Source organism: Castor canadensis, chromosome 16 (genome assembly GCF_047511655.1).
Source record: "Castor canadensis chromosome 16, mCasCan1.hap1v2, whole genome shotgun sequence".
Classification (NCBI taxonomy): Eukaryota; Metazoa; Chordata; class Mammalia; order Rodentia; family Castoridae; genus Castor; species Castor canadensis.
Window position 1 is genome coordinate 20783860 of NC_133401.1, and position 21555 is coordinate 20805414.

Sequence of the window (21555 nt, forward strand, 5' to 3'; positions counted from 1 at the left end):
CCTTCTCTATAGTTGATCGGAGGATCAGGCTAAAGGGCGACAACGGTTAGGCGGAGGAACAACCAAAGAGAAACAAGCGTCACGTCAAGGAGGGAAGGGCCAGCACGTCGGGGGTTCTCTGGCCCTGCCCAGTCCTTGCTCTCGATAGGGAAAAAGATCTGGGAGCGAGAGACATGCGTGGAGCTAAAAAGTGGCGTCGCGCGATGACGCTCTGGCCCGACGCCGACGGCCTCTCGGTGGCTCCCGGAGGACCCGGCGGACCGGGTACTGGAGGTGAGGAGGCGGGGCCGGCGAGGCCTGGAGAACCTTCTCTCACCCCAGGCTTCCGGGATCTCCTTGGGTTCCCGGCTGCTTTTTCTCCTCCTGATCTAGGAGGAGCCGAAGCTCAGGAAGTCCTACTAGATACCTAACCCGAGATCTTCTTGCTGCAACTCAATCTATATTACTCTATATTTTCCACCTTTTTGTTGCAGCTTCCCCACCTCTGTCCCCAGACGGCCTTTCTCTGACCTCAGTCTCCCCCCTGTCAGGGAGGGGCTGTTTTTCTCAACCAGACAGGTTCAGCTGGCCCAGCAGTTTCGATGTGAGGGATATGCAAGGTACTGGTGTGTAGAGAAAACAGGCTGAGGCCCGGCGTGGGGAGTGGGGTGGGGAAGGGATGGATGACAAGCTCCTGGAAGACAGGGGAGGGCCGGGCGCGGTGGCACACGCCTGTAATCCCAGCCACTTGGGAGGCAGAGATAGGATTGAGGCTCAGGGCTGGACGCGGTGGCTCGAGCTACTTGGGAGGCAGAGATAGGATCAGTGTTGAAAGACAGCCTGGGCAAAAAACTTATCAAGACCCTATCTCAACAAACAGGCCATGCCAGTACTCCCAGCTGTGTGTGGGAGGCAGAGGTAGGAGGACTGCCTTCTGAGGCTGGCCCTATATGAAAAATACCTAAAGCAAAAACAGCTGGAGGTGTGACTCAAGTGATAAGAGTTTTTGCCTAGCAAGTGGAAGGCCCTAAGTTCAAACCCAAGTACTGCCAAAAAAGAGAGGAGCGAGAGTGAAGACAGAGGGGAGTGGGGAGGAACGGTGGTCAGAGGAGCCCTGGAGAGAGGAAGGTAAGAGCTTCAAGCGTGCATGCTGGTGGCTCAAGTGGTAGGTCTAAGTTCAAATCCCAGTACCACCAAGAGGAAGAAAAAAAAAAAAAGAGCTTCAGAGGGGAGAAAGGAGACCATGTGGGTGGGTAGGTGGGGATAGGGCGGGGCTGGAAACCAGGGAATAGTAAAAAAGGTGATGCGCAATAGGGCTTTACCAAACTGTAACCAAATTCAGATCCTGCCTTTGTTGCTTTTTTTTTTTTTTTTTTTTTTTCTTGGTGCTTCTTAATGGTGTGACCTTGGATGAAGGAGTCCTTTTGTGCTGTTCTTTCCTTTTTTGGGAAAAGGGAACAACAGGCCTCACACAGGGTGTTTTCCAGGATTATATAGGTTAGTAAAAGTGCTTAAGTCAGTGTTTTGCACACAGGTGCTTAATAGAAATTAGCTCCCACTCTGTTATTACCACTTCTTGGCTGCAACCAAATGACCTGGGGCAGTGACCAAGTTGACTGTCCCACTGAGCATGGCAGGGCCTTGTGCATTTGGCTGGGTGCTCCTCCTCACTCACTTCTCCTTCACAGAGCCCAAGGCCAGGCCTGGACAGTGAGGCCTGACTCCTTTATCCATACCACCCTCTATGGCCTCAGAACCAGCACCAATAGCCTGTTGGAGTGACAGAGCAGGGGAAAGCAGATGAGTGGATGCCTGGAATCAGAGGAGCAGCAGAACCAGGTAAGCTCAGGTCCTTATTCTGTGGACCACATCACTGAGGTCCTTCTGTCACTCATCTCCCCAGGCAGGGCTGAATACCTTTCTCCCCATTTCCTGGAGAGAGCAACCGAGGCCAAGAATTCAGGACTTTCCAGAGTCACACAATGAGTCTGTGCAGGCTGGTGGCCCCCTTCTCCTTTTCTCCCTCCTTTTTCTCTTCTTCCTTGTTTCTTTTGCTCTGTGATTTGGTCTTTTGGTCTGAATCTCAGCCCCTTTGGTCAGGGTCTCTGCCTTCTTTTTGGAGGGTGCGGAGGCTTGGAGCTCAGTTGCTGAATCTTCCTGCCTCTCCATGTTCCTGGATTTCTCTTCCTCCTTTTCTCTCTGTCATTCCTTGGTACGTATTATCTGGTTCTGTTGCTATTGTGGGTTTAATGAAAAGTATCTTTAGCAATACTTGAACTTCTTCCTCCACTTTTTCTAGCAAGCCTTGTCCTCATCACTTTCTGTGTATGTCCTTGTGCAATTCTGTCTGGTATGAGGACTCCTGATCTGTCCTTGTTTTCTTTGTTCCACCATGGTATGCTGGGGGCATGGCTCAAGTGGTAGGGCACCTGCGTTCAAACCCAACCACTGAAAAAAACGGCAAACAAAAATTTCACATATCTGCTTCTGTGTGTCTCTGTCAACCTCTGCCATCTGTTTCTCTTGGTCTCAGTTCTCAGACCTGAGCTTTCAGCATTCTTCTTGTCCCTCACCTCCAAGCTAGAGGTCTGTCCTGTCATGTGGCCTGGCCCTGTTCTGAACAGCCGTTTATCCTGCCTCCACTTTGGCTGGCTTCCAAGACAAATGGCTTGAATTAATGAACCTCTCCTCATTCCAGAAATGTCTGTCTCCAACTGTCTGGGTCAGCTGGGGTTTTTTTGAATGCTTCTGCATTCTCAATCCCACTGTTTTTGTCTTTTTGTTTATTGTATGTCTGTTTTTCTGTGTGTCTTTCTGAGTCTAACAGAAACATAAGCCTCTCTCCCTCCCGCCCCTAGATACCTGCTTTGGATGTAGGTCTTTTTTTTTTCTTTTTTTTTACCAGTTCTCTCCTCGTGTCTCTTTGAGCCTTTGGGCTCTGTCTCTGCAGCTAAATGCTCTCTGCCTCACGCGCCTTTTATCAGCTCCACTAATGGGGCGGGTCCACTTGCCCTCAACAAAGAAGGCAGCAGCGGCATTGTCTGTGGGGCCGCGACGCCGCCTCTGCTGCACGTGTGCCCACACCTAGTATGGCGGCGGGCCTCGCGGAGTGCGAAGCCCCGCCCAGCTCTCGCGCTGTCGGGTGGTCGGCTCCGGCGCCGCCGTGCTCGCCAGCCGTCTGGCTCCGCCCCCTTGCGCTCTCATTGGTGCAGCTCAGGCCGGCTCAACGGCCATTGGTTGAAAGGATGCACACCCTCCCCCCCTCCCCTAGGACTGATGGGGGCGGTTGTGCGGACTTGAGGGGCCGCCTAGAGGAGGACCCGGCTTGTGAGGAGGGGTCGGGGGTCGGGGCAGGGACCCGAGTCTGAGGGATTGGTGGTGAACCAGGAGGAGCGGACCCACAGGCCCGGGACTGGGGTACTCGGGTGGGAGATGGAAATGGAAAACCAGGTCCGAGTGTGAGGGATCCAAGGATGAAATCCCAGGTCTGGGACTGGCTAGAGATGGAGAAGGGATGGAGGTCCGGGACCGAGGGGCCTGGGCCCAAGAGTTAGGCCTGTGCATTAGGAACCTGTAAATGGGGACCCGGGCCCAGATCAGGGGTCCCTGGGGGTTGGGATCCAGGCCCAGGAATGGAGGACACATGGTTCTCTGTGTTTGAGCCTGACTTGAGGTTCCCAGAGGCGACCATTTGCAGGCGCGGGGCAGACACCCTGGGCCTAACAGGAGAGCGGGTCAGAGGTAGGACCTGGGGGTGAGTCCACAGATGGTGCTTGCCCTGGGCTGGTGCGAGCCTGGGGAAAGTGAGGGACAGGACCCGAGGTGCCTGGGCGGGGCTGTGCAGAACAAAGGTGAGCAAGGAGGAGGAGGTGGGAGGCAGAAGCTGGGCAGAGGGCAGGGGAAGGGCCTCTGGGGGAAGGGACGTCAGTCTTGGCTCCTGCCCTCTCTCTGAAGAGCAGGTGGCCGACACCCAGGTCAGTGCTCAGACACAAGCTCCTGGTTCCTGCCTCTTTCCGCACTCGCATGTGGCTCCTCTGACCCCTGGATCTCTGTCACATCCCTTCCGGCCTTCTTCCTCTCCTGTCTGCTCTCCCTTACTCTCTGTGGTCTTTCCCTTTGGGCTGAGAAACTCTTACCCCCAAGTGTCTTTCATCAAGCTGAGTTTCAGCTCAGTCAGTGAAGCCGTTTATCTTCCTCTGGTTTGCAAGGCTCATTGTTCTTTTGTCTGTGTCTGTGTAATGTTAACATTACTACTCTCTCCCCGGGGAGATGACTCAGTGTGCGTGACGGGTGTGGGGGGGGAGGTCTTTGTCTTTGTGTGTCAGTTTTTACGTGTCTGCACCATCCAGTCCCCCTCTGAGGCTTACTTTTCCACAAAATCCTATGATCACCCAACACTCTGCGTATTTATCTTTGATCTTGTTTTCTTGGTGGCACTGGGGTTTGAACTCAGGACCTCATGCTAGTTAGGCAGGTGCTGTACCACTTGAGCCACTCCATCAGCTTTGATCTTGTTTTCTGTCTTCTGATTATAATATAAACCTGGAGAGTGCAGAGATTTGTGTCTGTTTGATTCCCTGCTATATTTGCTGGACCTAGTACCTTGATTGGCACAGAAATCCTTAAGTAATTATTTTAGGGAGAAGTGACTGAATGTTTGCATGCCTGGATCCCCAGGCCCTTCGGCATGCTGGCCTTCCTGCCCAGCTGACCTCTGACTGCCTTGCGTCTTCTGGGCCTCTCCCTGCTCTTCTGAGCTTGTGTCTGGTCCTCCCTTCCCAGCCCTTGGTGTCTCCTATCCACAGGCTCTGCCCCTCCTTCTACCTGCTAGGTGGGTCCTGGACTCTGACCCTTGCCTTTCTCCCTCCCCACACAGGCTGGAGCAGTTGCTGACCTGAAGCTGGAGCTACCGGCCTAGGAGCACTTGCAACAGGGCTGAGGCCATGGCCCCACCACTGGCTGCCAGCACCCCACTCCTGCATGGGGAGTTTGGCTCCTACCCAGCCTGTGGCCGGCGATTGGCTCTCACCCTCACATCACAGGCCCTGCACATACAGCGGCTGCGCCCAAAGCCGGAAGCCCGGCCCCGGGGCGGCCTGGTGTCCCTGGCTGAGGTTTCTGGCTGCTGCACCCTGCAGAGCCGCAGCCCCTCGGACTCTGCAGCCTACCTGTGCATCTACACCTATCCCCAGGGCCGGCGCCGCCGTGGGGGCCGACGCCGAGCCGCCCGCATCTTCCAGGCAGATGGAGCAACCACCTATGAGGAGAACCACGCCGAGGCCCAGCGCTGGGCAACTGCCCTCATGTGTCTGCTCCGAGGAGTACCACTCCCTGGGGACGGGGGTGAGGCCACCTCGTGCCTCTTAAGACCTCCCTTCCTGTTTTTCTGTGTGTCTATCTGTGTTTTGTGTCTGGGAAAGAGACACAGACAGGGATGGGCTACCCGAGGAGCCCAGGCTGTGGAGGGGCAGAGACAACCCCCCCTCCCTTCCCCTCCCTTACCCCCGCAGCCCATCGGGTAAGCTTTTCTCAGGCCTCCGGGGTTCTGCTGGCTGCCTAGGGCCCCCAAGGACTAGTGACACAGTGAAGAAACCTGATTCTGGCTAACAGGCGTTAGGGGATCACAGCTCCTTTGTTCTCCTCCCACATTTGGGTCCAAAGGGTACTAATTTCATGCCTGAGCCCTGCCTTTGTCTCAGCACCTGGGAAATGGGGGCGGGGCTGCACCTTGGATCCTGGCCAGGTGACAGCTAGGAGAAAAACATTCCCAGCAGGCTCCTGGTGTCAGCCCGCCACGTCTGTTTGACGGTAGTTTGAAGGGACTGTTGCCAGGTGGAGGGGCCTGGGTCTCTGGCCTTTGTAGACTCTATTCTTTTCTGCAGAGATCACCCCAGAGCTTCTGCCCCGGAAACCTCGGTTGCTCCTATTGGTCAATCCCTTTGGAGGGCGGGGCCTGGCCTGGCAGTTGTGTAGGGACCACGTGTTGCCCATGATCTCTGAAGCTGGTCTATCCTTCAACCTCATTCAGACAGGTAAGGACAGCAAGGACATGCGCTGGGGCCTAGAACCCTGGGTCCTGGGAGGAGACAGCTTGGGTAAGCCTGTGGTTTGCCCGTTAGAACGACAGAACCACGCCCGGGAGCTGGTCCAGGGGCTGAACCTGAGCGAGTGGGACAGCATCGTCACAGTCTCTGGAGATGGGCTGCTCTATGAGGTAGCTCGGGAATACCCTGCCCCTAACCCTGAGCCGGGGGACTGAAGCTGCAGGGGCCAGGTTCCAGGGAGCTGGTCTCCTCCCCTCCAGGTGCTGAATGGGCTCCTAGATCGCCCTGACTGGGAGGAGGCTGTGAAAATGCCATTAGGGATCCTCCCCTGTGGCTCAGGCAACGCGCTGGCTGGAGCAGTAAACCAGTTCGGGGGGTAGGTCGGGTCCTCCTGCTGGGGAGGCTGAGGGTACATGGTGGGGGAGGGGGAGTGAGCCTTCATGGGACAACGGGGACCCCACTCCTTCCTGGCTGGCTGTGGGGTGGCCAGACCCTCGGCTCCCATCCCAGACATTAGGCCTGCCTCATTCCCAGTGGTATTCTTAGTAGCTAGAACTGTGCCTGGCACGCAGTAGACCCCCCAGTGGGTGCTTATCCAGTATCTGGGTCTCAGCGCCCCATCTGCTCCATTGCTCACTCAACTCTGTCTGCTCTTTCCTGGCCGTGGCTGTCCTGTCTCTGGCTGTGAAGATTTGAGCCGGCCCTAGGCCTCGACCTGCTGCTCAATTGCTCACTGCTGCTGTGCCGGGGTGGCAGCCACCCACTGGACCTGCTCTCTGTGACACTGGCCTCAGGATCCCGTTGTTTCTCCTTCCTGTCTGTGGCCTGGGGCTTCGTGTCGGACGTGGACATCCAGAGTGAGCGTTTCAGGGCCCTGGGCAGTGCCCGCTTCACACTGGGCACGGTGCTGGGCCTCGCCACCTTACACACTTACCGCGGACGCCTCTCCTACCTCCCTGCCGCCGTGGAGTCAGCCTTGCCCGCCTCTGCCCACGGCCTGCCCCGGGCCAAATCAGAGCTGACCCTGGCCCCGGCCCCAGTGCCACCTGTGGCCCACTCGCCCTTGCATCGCTCAGTGTCCGACCTGCCCCTGCCCTTGCCTCAGCCCCACCCTGCCTTGACCTCCCCTGGCTCACCCGAGCCCCTGCCCATGCTGTCTCTCAATGGCGGGGGCCCAGAGCTCGCGGAGGACTGGGGTGGTGCTGGGGATGCCCCACTGTCCCCAGACCCACTCCTGCCCTCGCCCCCCAGCTCTCCCAAGGCAGCTCCACTGTCTCCCATCACAGAAGTGCCCCCAGAAATGCCAGCGTCCTCCAAGCCCCCGCCTCCCACCCCTGGGGGTGCAGAAGGAAGTACCAGGGGCCCACCCGACCACCTGCTGCCTCCGTTGGGCACCCCACTGCCCTCAGACTGGGTGACGATGGAGGAGGACTTCGTGCTCATGTTGGCCATTTCTCCCAGCCACCTGAGCGCCGACATGGTGGCGGCTCCGCACGCGCGCTTTGACGACGGCCTGGTGCACCTGTGCTGGGTGCGGAGCGGCATTTCCCGGGCCGCGCTGCTGCGCATTTTCCTGGCCATGGAGCGGGGGAACCACTTCAGTCTGGGCTGTCCGCACCTGGGATATGCCGCGGTCCGTGCCTTCCGCCTCGAGCCCCTCACGCCTCGCGGCATGCTCACGGTGGACGGCGAGCAGGTGGAGTATGGGCCGCTCCAGGCGCAGATGCATCCCGGCCTCGGTACCTTGCTCACCGGGCCGCCAGGCCGCGCTGGGCCAGAACCCCGAGCTGGACCCGGCTCTTAACCCGCCAGGAGTGGGACCGGCGCTAGGGGGTGTGGCCTAGCTGCTAGAGATGGGGCCCAGCCCCGTCTCAGGATTGTGCCCGCCTCCAGGGCACCAGAACTGCTGTTGCCGGCGGCCTGATTTGCAGGCTGTCCCGGGTAGTGCCTGACCAATAAGGGCGGGTCCTGGTGGGGCGGGGCTCAGCCCCGATCCTCCAGTCCAGCACATCGAGGGAGGAGCCTACCTTACGAGTCGCCCAATGACGGGACCTGGAATGTACGAGCTAGGGCAGGCCTTACTTAATTGGTCAGTCAGGACCCGGGTCTCGCCCTATCCACTCCGGTGCCTCCACTTAACCGGCCAATCAGCCTAAAAGGGGCAGGTTCCCCGAGACGGCCGCTAGGATTTGCACTAACGTTCCTCCCTCCGCGGGTGGGGGAAACTCATTTCTTTTGTTCTGTGTTGTGAGCTTCCCATGTCCCCAATCTAAAAAGCAATCGAAAAGGTCTATGCAATAAAGGCAGTCGCTTCATTCCCCTACACCTGCGCCCCTTTCTCCTGCAACATTACGCTACTCGACCCTTCCCAGCTTGCCTTTTATGGACCGCAGCCCAGATCGGCCCACCGGTTGCAACCTGTGTCACCCACTGGCCCTGAACCGGGGTTAGGTAGCTGCCTTGTCCCCCACAACAGGTTCTGGGGTTCTCAAGATTTATTCAGGATCGTGTTAACGGAGGCGGTTGGGAGGATGGGGTCCCCGACGTGCCAGGAGCACACACAGGATCCTCCCCACCCCCTCGAGGGAGGGGGGAGGCTCGCTTTTTCTTAAAAATATAAATGTATTTATCTGCATCATCACGTTTCTGGGGCATCCAGCTGGCCAGACCCTGGGCCACAGGGCGGGGAGGGAAGAGGGTGCAAGTCTGAGCAAGGAGGAGGAGGGCCCCGCCCCGGAGCGGTAGGGCGGCCTCACAGGGCCCCGTGCTGGGCCTGGTAGCGGGACAGCACCGCGCGGTAGTGGGACAGCTCCTGGCGCACAGCCACCACCTCCTGTCGCAGCAGGGCGTTCTCCTTCTCCAGGAAGGCCGCCCGCACCGAAATCTGATTCTCCTTGAGCCGCCGGGCGTCGCGGGACCGCTTGGCTGCCTCATTATTCTTGTACCGCCGGCTCCAATACTTCTCGTCCTGCAGGTGGAGGGGTGAGAGGTTCGCTGAGGTCCATCGAGGAGGCGCAACTTTGATCTTTGCTTGGATTGGTACCCGGGAGTCTGCCCTTCTGGGGCCCTGGATGCTAAGTAGAATAGGCCCCTAGCAACTGCTGAAGCGTGAGGCAGACCCCAGGCACACACCAGCCCTCCTCACTTGGCAAAGGGCCTGAAGTTAGCTCCTGGTTGTTAGGGATGCTTGTTCCCTAGCAACAAGACCTTCAGGGACCTAGAGCTTATCCCAGTGAAGAGCACTGCCCTATACATCACCTTGCCAGATCCTGGTTGCTAAGGAAAGCTAGGTAGACCCCCTAGTGATACAGTTGGTGTCTCATAAAATCCTTCCAGCGCTGGGGCTCTTTTGACCTAGTTGCCAAGGCAACCTCATCTCTGCTCAGCAAACAGAAATGAGATGTAAGTGGTCCCAATGATCACAGCCAGTTTCTGATCTGCTGCCCTTGAACTAAAACCAGGGAGCAGCCTCCTCCCCAACAAGACGTTCCCTGGAGACCTCCCCTTGGGTCCTCCAATCCTGGAATGTGGTTGCTAAGGAGTGACCCTCCTTAGCAACAAGAACTACCCAGCTGGAAAAGATGCTTCTTTTGGCTGTTATTTAATTAAAACTAATCCCTGCTTGCTAAGACACATCCCTAGCTATAGGTTTGGCAAGAAAAACTGCTCGTCTAGAACAGGGCGTCTGGGCCAGTCCCAGATCAGATCCAAGTGGTTGTGTCCCAAACGAGGCCAAGTCAAAGACTTGACACTTTTTGCCAGTGAAGACCCCAGTAATACAAAACCAAAACCAAACTTCTAGAAGGATGCAGTCACTGTCCAAAGCACTGCAAATCAGAACATGGCCCTGGCTACTACTGGGAGCCTCAGGCCTCTCACACCAGTAAATCAAGGCCAGGGAACCAGATCTGCAAAGACTGGCTGCTGGACACCGTTGACTCACGCCTGTAATCTAGCTACTCAGGAGGCAGAGATCAGAAGGATAGTGGTTTGATGGCAGCCCAGGCAAACAGTTCCACGAGACCCTATCTTGAAAAACCCCACCACAAAAAAAGGGATGGTGGAGTGGTTCAGGTGTGGGACCTGAATTCAAACCCCAGTAACCCCCCACACACACACTCACAAAAGGCTGGCAAAGTCTGCATTATAGGTAGAGGTAATCCCTCTAAAGGGCACACCAAATTGGAGGTCAAAGGCCCTGTTCTAGTCTGGCTGCTTGCTAAGGAGGAAACAGGCTGATATGCTGAGGAGGCAGCTGGGCCTTCTGGAATTTGAACCCTGTCCCACCGTGGGATCTGGGTTCAAAGTGACTGAAGAAGCTCCAAGCCTGCACAAGCAGATGTACCACAGCCCACTGTGTCTGTGTCCACAAATACACTGTCTTCAAAAATATCAGGCAAAACCCTGCCCTCTTGGGCCCAAAGTCCAAGCATGCATCTTTGGCTGTAGGACAAAGAAGCGAGAGCACTCACCTAAGCAACAACTCTCAGGCCGGCTGTGAGGGAAGGCCCGTCCCTGGCTCGGGGTTTCCCCAGCCAAGCCTGAGACCCACACTGGTCGCTCACCTTCTGATCCTCTGGCACCTGGATTTTCCTCGCCTTCTTCATGATTGGCTGAGGTTTAAGTTCCTCCTCTGAGAATCGATGTCTGCGAGGGTCAAAGGTCTCATGGCCTGGAATGCTTGACAGAGCAAGATCGGCTGGGTCAGGTTCAAAGGTCATCAGCACCTCCACCGTGTCTGGGTCCACAGGACTGGGTGTGTCCCGAGAGGTCAGGCCTTGGGAAACAGAATATCACTCGAATGTATTTATCTGAGGGAATGAGTTCCCAAAGGTCCATCCCCCCACCTTGCCGCAGGTATCTTATACAAAACATAGAAGACCTTTATGGGGTCTAATCCATAAGGCATAATCTTTGTAATACAAAATATAAAAGCTTCCTAACCGCAAAGTGTTTAGACATCATGGACCCAACTTCATTTTTACAAACAGGGAAACTGAGGCCTGTCATAATCGATTGGCTCTAACTAACACATGAGTCTGGTAATGGCTTCTGAAATTTCAAGATTTTAGATTCGCAGATTCAGTTTCCTTCCCATAATCTAGCCTGAATCCCTCTTCCCTGGGCAAAGCTTAAACCCCGGGCTGTTCAGAGAAAAGGGACTTCAAGCAAGACTCTAAGAGCCATTCGCTCTGAGGGGTTCCGAAGAAGCAAGAAAGACTCCCAGGTTCCAGGAGGCTGCTTCAACAGGAGGCGCCTGTGCCTTTAAGCGAAAGCAAACCGGGGCCAGCTGAGGACACAGGTTCAGGGCCGAGTCACGTGCCGCCGCCAGCTTCCCTCCTCCCCCCCTCCCCCGCCCCCGGCGCCCTCACGTTCCGGGCCCCGCCCCCTCGCGCGTGACAGCGCGTGCGCGAAGCGCGGAGGAGGGAGGGAGGACTCACGTGGCGCGGGAATGTGCGGCTGGGAAACCCAGCACCCTGGGTTTGCCTGGAGGTCGGACCAGGGGCAGGTGTACCCAGACCTGTAGTCCGTCTCTGGTGACCCCAGTGTGCCCTGAAGGGGTTCACCTTTCCTCTTGCTGGTTCCGATCTCAGCTCCAACCTCTCACTCCAAGGATACCGATCCCCCTTTGATATCTGGGTAGCATCTGAGAACATGCCCGGTTCCCGGGGTCCTTACCACTGGGGTACCCACAATCTTGAGGCCCCAGGAATATAGAGAGCTCCATTGGAGGCCCTAAATCAAGCTCCCCGACCATGTCACCTCTGCAGGACTCTGCGACACGGGCTGCAGCACCTTCCTGGAGGTGAAACCAGGAAGCTAGACTGTCTCACATCCCGGGAAAGAAATCTGTGCCCAGCCGGGACAAGCTCCCATTTTAGAGATCCTAGGAATTCCGACCTAACCCTTTGACACCGATTCTGGGGTCAGTCCACACCACAGTAAGAAACTTCGGTTTCCTGGAGTATCCGGACCTTTTTTTCCCACGGAAAAACACTATTGAGCAGGTTTCCTGGAATTTGGGGTCCCACGTCCCTCCTTCCCTTATGGATTCAGAGGAATCAGGGCCTGACCTATTATGGGGACAAAGAATTTGGGCCCTTCAGGACGATAAGACCCAAAATTCCGGACCCAGCAGCCTGGGTCCCACGGCCCCAGTGTCGTCTCGTGCCGCCCCGCCCCCTAGGGCCTAAGCCCCGCCCCCTCGCCGCACCTGCGCGGTGGACGCCGGAGGCCCCTAGGGCAGCCCGGGCGGGGGCGTGCCCTGGCGAGGAGCGGGGGGAAGCAGAGCCACACGAGCCTGGCCCCGGGGAGGGTGCGGGAGTGCGCGCGGGCGAGGGTGCCGGCGACGGGCCACCAGCGGGGGGCGGCGGGCTGGGCGGCAGCCCGTGCTCCAGCAGGAAGGCGTCCAGGTCCACGTACTCCACGTCACCGAAAGGCAGCGTGCGCTCCCACAGCAGCGGTGCCAACAGACTCGGGCCAGGCACTGCCCCCGGGCGCCCCCGCGGGGACCCGCCGCCCCCCACCACCCCCACTGGGGCATCGGCTGGGACCGCCGTCTCCAGGCCTGGCCCCGGGACGGTGGCTGCGGGCAGAACCGCCTTGCGTTCCTTTTCCTTCAGGAGACCTGTGGGCCAGGGAAAGACGGGACGGAAGGGAGATGGGGTGAGGAGATAGCGAAGGGACCCCCCAAGTCGGAGAGAAGATGGTATAGACAGCCACACAGCAGAGATCCAGAGAGAGCGGGGGGACAAGTTGGAGGAGAGAGGGCAAGGACCCAGAGACACAGGGATGGTGGGGGGAGGGGAGACAGAGAGGGACACAGGACCCAGAAAGAGGAGAGGACACAGATACACAGAGAGATGGGGACAGAGGTCGGGGAAGGGACAGACACAGCGATCCAGAGAAAGAGGACGAAAGTTTAGAAAGAGGGGGGCAGGGTTGGGCAGGTGAGAGAGAAAAAAATGACAGCTCTGTAACTCCTCTGTAATTCCCCCAACCCCTGCACACCGTACCCCCCTTCACTCCCCCCACGACCAGGAAGGGGCTCGAGTCCTCCGGCACATTCCTCATTCCGAGATTCCATGTGATCCCGTGAGGCCCCGCCCAAGCCCGTGTCACCACCGTGTGAGCATCCGACACACCCCCTCCCTTCTCTCTGGACCCTAGGGGTCCAGACTCCCAGGCCAAAGGAAAGAGTCGGCTGGGTTCTAGATTCTTGTGTCCTCGGAGAGGAGGTTGAGGGACTTAAGACTCCTGGGTCCTCCTGTGGACAGATTGAGAGTCAGCACTTTTGGGTCCCCACGCTGAGCGATCTAGGGCCCTTACACACCTGAGTAATTGACTAGACGAAGACTGAGAAAGATGGACGCCCAGAACATAGGCTGTGCCCCCCTCCACCCTGGATCCCAGCACTTGAGTCCCTTCGGGAGTGGGGCTAGAACTCACAGCTGGCCGGCTCTTTGGGCTTGCTGGTCCCCTGCAGAAGGCTCCGAAGCCCAATCAGCGCTCCCCCGCCAGGGGGGGCACCAGCCGGGCCGCCCAACAGCAGGGGGGCCGGGGTCCGGTCGCTCAGAGGCCGCGCCATCGCCTGGCACCTGCCCCCAGGTTCATGGGCTCATGGAGAGGCGAAGTCACCAGCACACCACTGTGGTTCGGGCGAGTGTCTGCCCAGGGACGGGCGAGCGTCTGCCCAGGGACGGGCGAGCGTGTCAGCCTCCAGTATCCAAAAAGCTGCAAGTCCTAGGAGCGATGGGGATTTGCAGTCCTCGGTGTCTCAGAAACGTGCGACTCAAGAGGATCCCGAGAGATCATACATTTGGATGAACAAGTCAGGCGGCTGGCTCTTTGCAACTGAGGGTACCAGGGGATACAGGCGCTCTGTCTTGCAAGGTGGGCGAGCCTGGCTTGGGCAAAATTTGCAGCTCTCGCAACGGAAGGCGCTTTGCAATCGGCACCGAGAGGTGTGCACCGAGGGGCGGGGGAGGGGGCAGGAGAAGGCGGCTGCCTTGAGGCGTGGCCAAAGCAAACTTCTTTCGCGGAAAAAAAATATCCAAACCAAAACACCCGACGCCACAGCGCGTGCCCCTCCTCCGGGTCCCCGCCGACCCTGCCCCGCCTGCCTCTTTGGCCATGCACCCCAGCCGCGTGCCTCCCTCTGGCTGCAAGCACGGGCCAATCGTGTCTCGACCCCTTGAGACGTCCAGCCAATGGGGCCTCTGAATCTGCCAAGACCCGGGAGGGCGCGTGAGGGACTGAGCGCGTGAAGTTGCCTTGCCTTTTGAAGGAGGCGGGACACTGACCTACATTTGCCCAATGGGAGGCGGCGCAAGAGGCGGAACCGTGACCCAGTTGGGGCCAATAAGGCAGGCGGAAGGGGGAAGCACATGGCTCTACGCGTGCTGCCTGGTAGGGATGGGGGGAGGAGAGGTGCCTCTTAAAGGACCCATTAGTCCAAAAGCCTGTTTTGGGAAGCTTGAAGGCAAAAGACCAAGTAGCGAATGCTTAAGAAAAGGGAGATTGGCCTAGGGAAGAAGGCTGTTGTTCTTTATTACCCAACTATTTCTCCACCGCGCCTTAGAATCAAACCACCGAGAAACAGGAAGTATTCTGTCCCTTTAATAGCTTTGTTTTTTGGGGTGACTCCCCTCCCCTTATAAGGAAGGATGGGACGAGCGGGCTCAATCCTCGATGGGGAGTCTCAGCGACCATGGGGGGCACCATCCACTGCAAGAGAGGATATCAGTTCGGGCCACAGTTTAGAATGGGCAGTGTTGGAGGTGTTCAGTGGCTGTGGGTTGGGCAGCGTAGGACTCTACCACAGGGAGGCCCCGAGGGGGAACCGGCATGTACCAGGTTAAGAAGCTAGGGGGAGTCAGATCCTGGACAAAAATCATAAGGAGACAGCAGGAAGGTGGAACAGGGACGTCCAGATCGGCAGTAGGCTGAACTACGTGAAGATACACATGGGGGCGTGGGTGATCTGGACTGTACCAAGTTGAGAAACCAGAAAAGTGGCCACTTGCTCACTGGGCTAAACCATAGGGAAGCAGTAGGGTGAGAAAGGGGTCGTACCAAGTTAATGCTCAGCAAAGGGGGAGCTGTCCGACTGTGGCACCGCATCGGGTCTTACTACATGGAAACAAGGTTGATTCGGACCGTACCACTTTGGAAAGTGACAGTAGTGGGAGGCACGGACCAGTGTATAATTGTCCCACAAGGAAGCTAGGGAGTTTGGGTTATAAACCAAGTTGCATAGTAAAGAAGAGAGACAAATCAGAGGTCTATGGGAGGAAGGAGGACTGTACCACGTTGACCCATAAGGGGAAGGGAGAAAGAATAGTGAGCTCAGGCTAGACCATCCAGAAACAGCCAAGCAGCCAAGAGGGTCGGGGTGTATCGCACTGACATGGGAAGAAACACAAGCGGTTGAACCAAGACGTGGGGTGGGTGGAGACTGGACCATACCATGCAGGCGGTAGTTGGGGCCTCGGCAGCGCCTCTCGGGGTGCCGGGGGTCCCTGTTGCCCCTTAAGGCCCTGTGGGCCAAGGGCTGCAGGGGCCGGCCGTTCCCGCTGAGGCTCTGGAAGATCTGGGATGGAGGATTCTGGCTGAGGAGTCTCAGGGAGTGCATCTGCCATAAGAGGAGGAGGGTGGGAAAGTGGGAGTGAATGGAGCGGGCGGGCGGGGTTTGTGAAGTTCCACCCACCCCCAGGGATTGGCTGAGCCTCTCACTTGGTTCAATTCCCCCTCCAATGAGAAGAGAGAAAGGAGGGCCTGGGAGACCCTGGCCAGAGAACCCAGTACCCACGTGTAGGAGGTGGAGGATACAGACAGAGGGTCACCTGGAGGGAGGTGATATTGAGGGCTCGGTCTATGAGGATCCAGGTGACAGTCTCCGAGCAGGGCGGGGTGCTGAGAGAGCCCTGGTAGGTGATGAAACCAAAGGATTCGGGGAACAGGAGCTCCAGGCTCAGATCTTGTAGAAAGTAAGCATCGTCTGCAGGAACATCAGGCCAGAGTGAAGAGGGGTCCCCTCTTGAACCCCAGTATGTGCGCCCCCCACACCAGGGACTCACTCTTGTAGGAGATACGGGTGATGGTGTCTCTGTTAAGGAGACGGCTTAGGAATGGGTTTGAGCTGCTGGCCACCTGTGTCGGGGTACAAGGTAAGGAGGCTGAAGCCCCCAAATCCCACCTCCCCCAGGACCTAGGAGTCTGAGCCTCCCGGCCTTCCCCTTCCCTCAGACCCTGGATCCCAGGTACCCATCTTGATTCCGCTCACATTGACAAAGAGGCTGAGAATGGCCAGGCCATTGGGACCCCGGGTGGCTGCGCTGAGATTCCCGTAGAGTTCTTGATTGAAGTGAATAAGCTGCACCTGGTGAGGGGAGGGGGGACAGAGAGTGGCGAGTCCCCCAGCAGAAGGGGAGGAGAGAATGACTCCAGCTCTGGAGACTTTGGGGTCCTGAGTTTGGTTGGAGATTGGTGCTTAGGAAGGCAGGAGGGCGGTTCTGGGGAAAGGATGAGGGTGATTTGAGAGAAACCGGACTGGCGCAGGGTGGAGGGTCACAAGTAAGAGGTCTCCACCTCAGCAGAGAAACCCTGATGATTGATGTGGTGTTCGGAGCCAGCTCCATCGCGAGCTCCAAACAGCAGCCGTAATTCGCTGAGACGGTGGCTATAAAGGAGGGGACCTCCAGACACGTTGACCACAGGCCGGGGCGCAGGCAGGAAGGAGACGTGGCGGCCAGTGTTGTACAGGGTCCCCCGGAGCTGTGGGAAAGGCATAAGTTGTCATTTCCCACTCTTCCATTCTCTGAGTTCGATAAGTATTCAGTCATTCAACAGTTTGAGCACCATGCTCTGTGAAGATCCAGAGAACCTGCTCAATATTGGCAAATTTATTTAATTAACAGGTATTTATTCAGCTGCTACTATGTAGCATGGAAACAAAGAAAAGTGCAATGAACAAGTAGACAGGAGAGACTGACAATAGCCATCTAAGTAACTGCTTAATTAATTACACCCTGCGCTCATGCTGGGAGGAGCTGGGAACCCTGAGAAAGTTTAATGAGAAATCCAACTTGGATTGGGGGAGCAGTCAGGGAAGGCTTCCCTGAGGAGGTAGCATTTCAATGAAGACCTGAAGGACAAGCACAGGTTAGCTGCAAAAGAGAAGAGAGAGAGAGAGCATTCCAAGTGGAGGGTACAGCAAATGCAAAGGCCCTGGGGTGACCTGTTTTAATGACAGCAAAGAGACCAATGGGACTGAATGGAATCTCGTCAACAGAGGAGAGCGGTAATGGGATACCAATAGTACATTAGGCAAAGATAGGGGGTTTTGGATTTTGATTTAAATAAACTAACTATGTAACTCACATTTGGCATGGTGCCAAACATCTGGTACTTGCTATGTAAGTAAGTTGCTGTGATTTCTCCTAACTGTAGGGTTTTGACCAGAGCACTGGTGTGACAGCCTGGCATTTTAAACATCTTTATCTCTGAGGTGGAGAATGGATTACAGGAAGCCAAGGCCTAGGCCAGTGAGGAGGCTGTGGCCCCAGTCCAAGTGGGAGACAGTGTGGCCTGGATCAGATCAGGCAAGGAAAAGGGCTCTTCCCATCAGCACAGCTAGGAAGAACAGGGGTTGAGAATGGGAGGAAGGGAGGGGGCGTCATGGAGAATGGCTCTAGGCTTTGGGCTGCTGCAGCCCAGCCAAAGGTGGTGCTGGCTCTTCTAAGAAATGAGATTGCAAAAGAAAAAAGAACAAAAAGAAAAAAGATCGCAAAGCGGGTCCCAACACAGAGGCTGGAACCACACTGCTTGGTTTGAATTCCCAGCACTGGCACTCTGGCTGTGTGACCCGGGACAAGTAACTTAACCTCTCTGGACCTCAATTTCTGTATGGATAATAATAGCACCTATTCCTGGCATGAAAAAACTTCTGTTTTTCATTGCTTCTTCAGACATGGGAAGATTAGGCAGCCATATTGGGAAGGCAAAAACAAATGATCCACCTTAGAGTATGAGGAACCTTCTCTCCATCCAGAAGGCACTCCAGCACCCCTTCCCTGACCTCCACCCATACCTACCCACAGATGGCGCTCCATCCTTACCTTCTCTCCCCCCGTGCTGAGCCTTAGCGGGGGCAGAAACGGGTCATACAGGACCCTCTTCAGCTCCAAGTCCACGGGGCTCTGCCGCTTCCCCACGGCACACAGACTCCAGGCAGCGTTCACTAGGCCCCAGAAGGGAGGTCCTGGGAGTGGGGCAAGAGGAACAGGAGACAGAAGTAGGGGCTGGGGCCCGATGTTAAAATCTACAGATGGGCTGGGATCTTAATTCCATACCCCGTGAGGTGGCTGGGGTCTGGAATCCTAGGTCTGAGGGAGGAGGCTGGGGTCTGGAATCCTAGGTCTGAGGGAGGAGGCTGGGCCTGGACCCCTGGGTCTCTCGGAGGGACCTGCACCCAGAATCTTCTGTCCTAGAAAAATCTTGGAGTAGTTTTCTAAGACCCCCCCCAATGCCTCCAAGGCTCTCCTTCATCGACCCAGCTTATAGTGCGGAAGGAACTACAACTCCCATCAGACCTCAGGGCTGCAACTACTCATCCACTGTCTGCCTGCCCCGGCACCCCCGGGAATTGTAGTTCCTTTCGGCTCCCTTGTCCCACAGTTGGATAATGAACGTATTGAGGAGAAGAGTTGCTGGAGAGGGCTGGAGGAGATGGGAGACAGGACCACCCAGCCTCTGAATTCCAGCAGGAGCCAGGACCTGCCTCTCCCTGCGAACACACGCATTCTCTCCACCCCCACATTTTCTTTTCCTTCCACTCACTCCCACTCACTACTTGAAATGCGCATGTATAATGTCCCATGGTGAGCCGCTGGGGTTCAGAGGCTGGGCCCCACTCCTGAGGGAGGAAGGAGGGGGCTGGGACTCCTGGTCCTGGAGGGGAGGAGGGGGCTGGGGACCCAGAGTCCTGAGTGTGAAGAGAGAGGCGCCTGGGGGCAGGGGGCGAACTCCTGGGTCTCCGCCCTGGCTGCACCTGGCACGAAGTTTCCCTGGAGATTATCCTTGTAGGTCCACCAGTCCTCGGGGTCAGGTGCAGGTCCGATGTGAGCTGGGAAGAGAGGAGCCTGAATCCCGCTCCTTGGTACCCCACCCCAACCCCTCCCTCGGGGGCTCCTACCAGGACCCCCAGGTCTTACCTGCCGCCCCCAGTGCAGCCCAGAGTACCAGCGCTCGAGGGGCGCTCAGTCGAGCTGCACCCCCCATCCCCCGGAGCCTCGAGGCGACCCCTTCCTGATGCCCTGTCCCCTCAGCTCCTCCCGCCCCTCTGGCTGGTACCCGGTCCCTCCAGGACTTCCAGTCTACCTCTCCTCCGCACGGGGAGTCCCAGCTCCCCAAATGCCAGGGGCTGAGACACCCCCCCCACACCCCAATCCCCTCTGCTCCCTTCTCTCTGCGCCCTTCCTCCTTCCTCTCCTGCGGCCCCGACCCTCCACTCTCGCTCTACCTCCGGATCCTGCTTTCTCTGCCTCTGCTGGCCCCGGGGTTCCCTTCTGGTTTCCAATCCACACCCCCTCTCCGTGGCTGGCTTCTCATCAGCTGTCCCCAGCCACTAACTCCGCATCTCCATCCCGCTCCTCCACCACCTCCTCCTCCCTCGCCCGGCTCCTCTCGGCCTCTCCCTTCTTCCCTCCGTCTTCACCTCCTCCCGCTCCCTACTCGCTCGGTCTCCAGCCTCGCTCCCTCCCCGCCTCCTCCTCTCCTGCCTCTGCTCCCTGGTCCTCCGTCTCTTCCTTCAGCCCTGCCTCCCTCCTCCCTCTCCCTCCCAGCTCTCTCTCCGTGTGATTTAATTTTTTATTTTGTTTGGGGAGCGATTTCACAGCTGTGGACACTTCCCTGGGTGGGGGGTGGGGGTCAGGGGCATCATGGGGTCCCGGATCCCCGCTGCGGGGTGGCCGGGACACCTGGGGCCGAGCTGGCCACTCCGTCTTCCGCAGGGAGGGGGCGCTTAAGGTGGAGCCCGGATAATCCCTGGTCTCCGCTTTGCGCCCCGGGCCGCGGAGGAGCAGGGGATCCCTGGCCGCGGGACCCCGGCTGCGGACGCCCCCGGAGACTGAGCCTCAGCCCCGGCTCCGCGCCGTCCCGCTCCAGGGGCGGCCTTAACAGCCGGGATCCCCGGGGAGGCTGGGATGCGGTGAGGGCCGCTGGCCGGGAGGGGGAGGCAGAGATCTGGCGAGGGAGAGGCTGGGAGGGGCAGCGGGCAGGGCACTGGCGACAGCTGGAGGTGATCAGCGATCAGGGCCAGGGACGAGGCCAGGGAAGGAAGGGAGCCTGGCAGAGAGGGACACACGTGATGCTTAGAGATGGAGAAAATGCCAGGCAGGAGGGAGGGAGGGACAGACAGAGTCGCACACACAGACACACAGAGAAGGAGAAAGAGACAAAATGTGAGGTAGATCAAAAGAGAGATGCAGGCACCAAGGTACCCACCCACTGAGAGACAGAAGCACAGACACCTACTCGTGTGTTAGAGAAGCCAGGAAGGGAAGGAAGGACAGGACAGAAAGAGAGAGAGAGAGATGGAGGCAGACATAGAAAGAGAGAGATGGACACTCAGGGATCCAAGCAGAGAGGTCCAGAGAGAGACTCACCAGGCAGGAGCAGGGAGAGGAGATATATAGAGAGACACAGAGACAGCAGATTTTAGAGAGAGACGGAGAGAGCCAGAAAGAAACACACATGGAGCAATCCAGGCAGAGAGAGTAAAGAGAGAGAAATATACACATAATAGAGATAGAGACCTGGAATCTATAAACAGATACATCTATAAATAGAGCCGTTCATGCAGAGATGACAACATGGACAGAGAGGAACACAAATGGGGACAGTGACAGAGACCCAGATAGAGGAGAGAGGCCCAGAAATAGACCAATTGACTTAGAGAGACAAATGCATGCAGAGAGAGCCAGTTAGAAATGGGTGAGTAAAGACCTAGCGATGGGGCTGGGCATGGTGATCATGCCTGTAATCCCAGCTCTCAGGAGTAGAGGCAGGGGTATCATGAGCTTGAGGCCGGTCTGGGCTACATAGCCGGACCCTGTCTCCAAACAAAAACCGTAGATATAGAGGAGAAACAGAGGCAGTCAGAAATGAAGGACGACACAGAGAAGGCACCTGCAGAAGCTTATCTGTTGCTGCATAACAAATTAACCTAACACTTGGTTGCTTAAAACAACAAACATTTGTGTCTGTCAGTGACTGAAGATTCAGAATTGGGGAGTTGACTGACCAGGGGCTCCTGGTCACAGGAGGATTAAGTTAGTGGCCAGGACTGGGTCATCTGAGGCCTTTTATAAGCAGGCCTCCCCAGGTCACACTCCTCTTATTCTCAGTCATAATCAGAAATGAATCACTTAGTCCAGACACACCCTTCACAAGATGTCTAAGCATGTGTGGACTTATTTATTTATTGGCAGTACTGGGGTTTGAACTCAGGGCCTTATGCTTGCTAGGCAGG

General features: G+C 57.1%; 3 protein-coding genes across 14 annotated transcripts; 1 reads left to right on the forward strand and 2 right to left on the reverse strand.

Annotated features, from left to right (window-relative positions):
- The first annotated feature begins 25 nt into the window (after positions 1-25).
- Positions 26-8348, forward strand: Sphk2 (sphingosine kinase 2). 8 transcript variants are annotated; one of them, XM_074057893.1, is made up of 8 exons: positions 283-599; positions 1396-1476; positions 1668-1818; positions 4856-5322; positions 5862-6011; positions 6099-6193; positions 6284-6399; positions 6714-8348. In XM_074057893.1, the coding sequence occupies exons 4-8, from the start codon at positions 4923-4925 to the stop codon at positions 7825-7827; spliced, it is 1875 nt and encodes a 624-aa protein (XP_073913994.1). In that variant the 5' UTR covers positions 283-599; positions 1396-1476; positions 1668-1818; positions 4856-4922; the 3' UTR covers positions 7828-8348. The 8 variants fall into 8 exon arrangements, with proteins under 8 accessions (XP_020013661.1, XP_073913996.1, XP_073913994.1 ...); XM_020158072.2 differs by lacking the exons at positions 283-599; positions 1396-1476 and adding an exon at positions 26-273; XM_074057895.1 differs by lacking the exons at positions 283-599; positions 1396-1476 and adding an exon at positions 26-273 and having other exon boundaries at positions 1734-1818.
- A 277-nt stretch (positions 8349-8625) lies between these two features.
- Dbp (D-box binding PAR bZIP transcription factor) lies at positions 8626-14278 on the reverse strand. 4 transcript variants are annotated; one of them, XM_020158077.2, is made up of 4 exons: positions 13473-14251; positions 12238-12651; positions 10589-10800; positions 8626-8991 (listed from the first exon to the last, which is right to left on the reverse strand). In XM_020158077.2, the coding sequence occupies exons 1-4, from the start codon at positions 13609-13611 to the stop codon at positions 8776-8778; spliced, it is 981 nt and encodes a 326-aa protein (XP_020013666.1). In that variant the 5' UTR covers positions 13612-14251; the 3' UTR covers positions 8626-8775. The 4 variants fall into 4 exon arrangements, with proteins under 4 accessions (XP_020013666.1, XP_073914004.1, XP_073914005.1 ...); XM_074057902.1 differs by having other exon boundaries at positions 8853-8991; positions 10496-10800; positions 13473-14278; XM_074057903.1 differs by lacking the exons at positions 12238-12651; positions 13473-14251 and adding an exon at positions 11465-12091.
- A 348-nt stretch (positions 14279-14626) lies between these two features.
- Positions 14627-19763, reverse strand: Ca11 (carbonic anhydrase 11). Of its 2 annotated transcripts, XM_074057901.1 has the most exons (10): positions 19238-19763; positions 19075-19149; positions 18143-18285; positions 16614-16799; positions 16309-16404; positions 16103-16175; positions 15869-16023; positions 15492-15657; positions 15099-15155; positions 14627-14750 (listed from the first exon to the last, which is right to left on the reverse strand). In XM_074057901.1, exons 1-9 carry the CDS (start codon positions 19302-19304, stop codon positions 15103-15105), a joined length of 1014 nt encoding a protein of 337 aa, XP_073914002.1. In that variant the 5' UTR covers positions 19305-19763; the 3' UTR covers positions 14627-14750; positions 15099-15102. The 2 variants fall into 2 exon arrangements, with proteins under 2 accessions (XP_073914002.1, XP_020013664.1); XM_020158075.2 differs by lacking the exon at positions 15099-15155 and having other exon boundaries at positions 19238-19759.
- Between the last annotated feature and the right edge of the window lie 1792 nt (positions 19764-21555).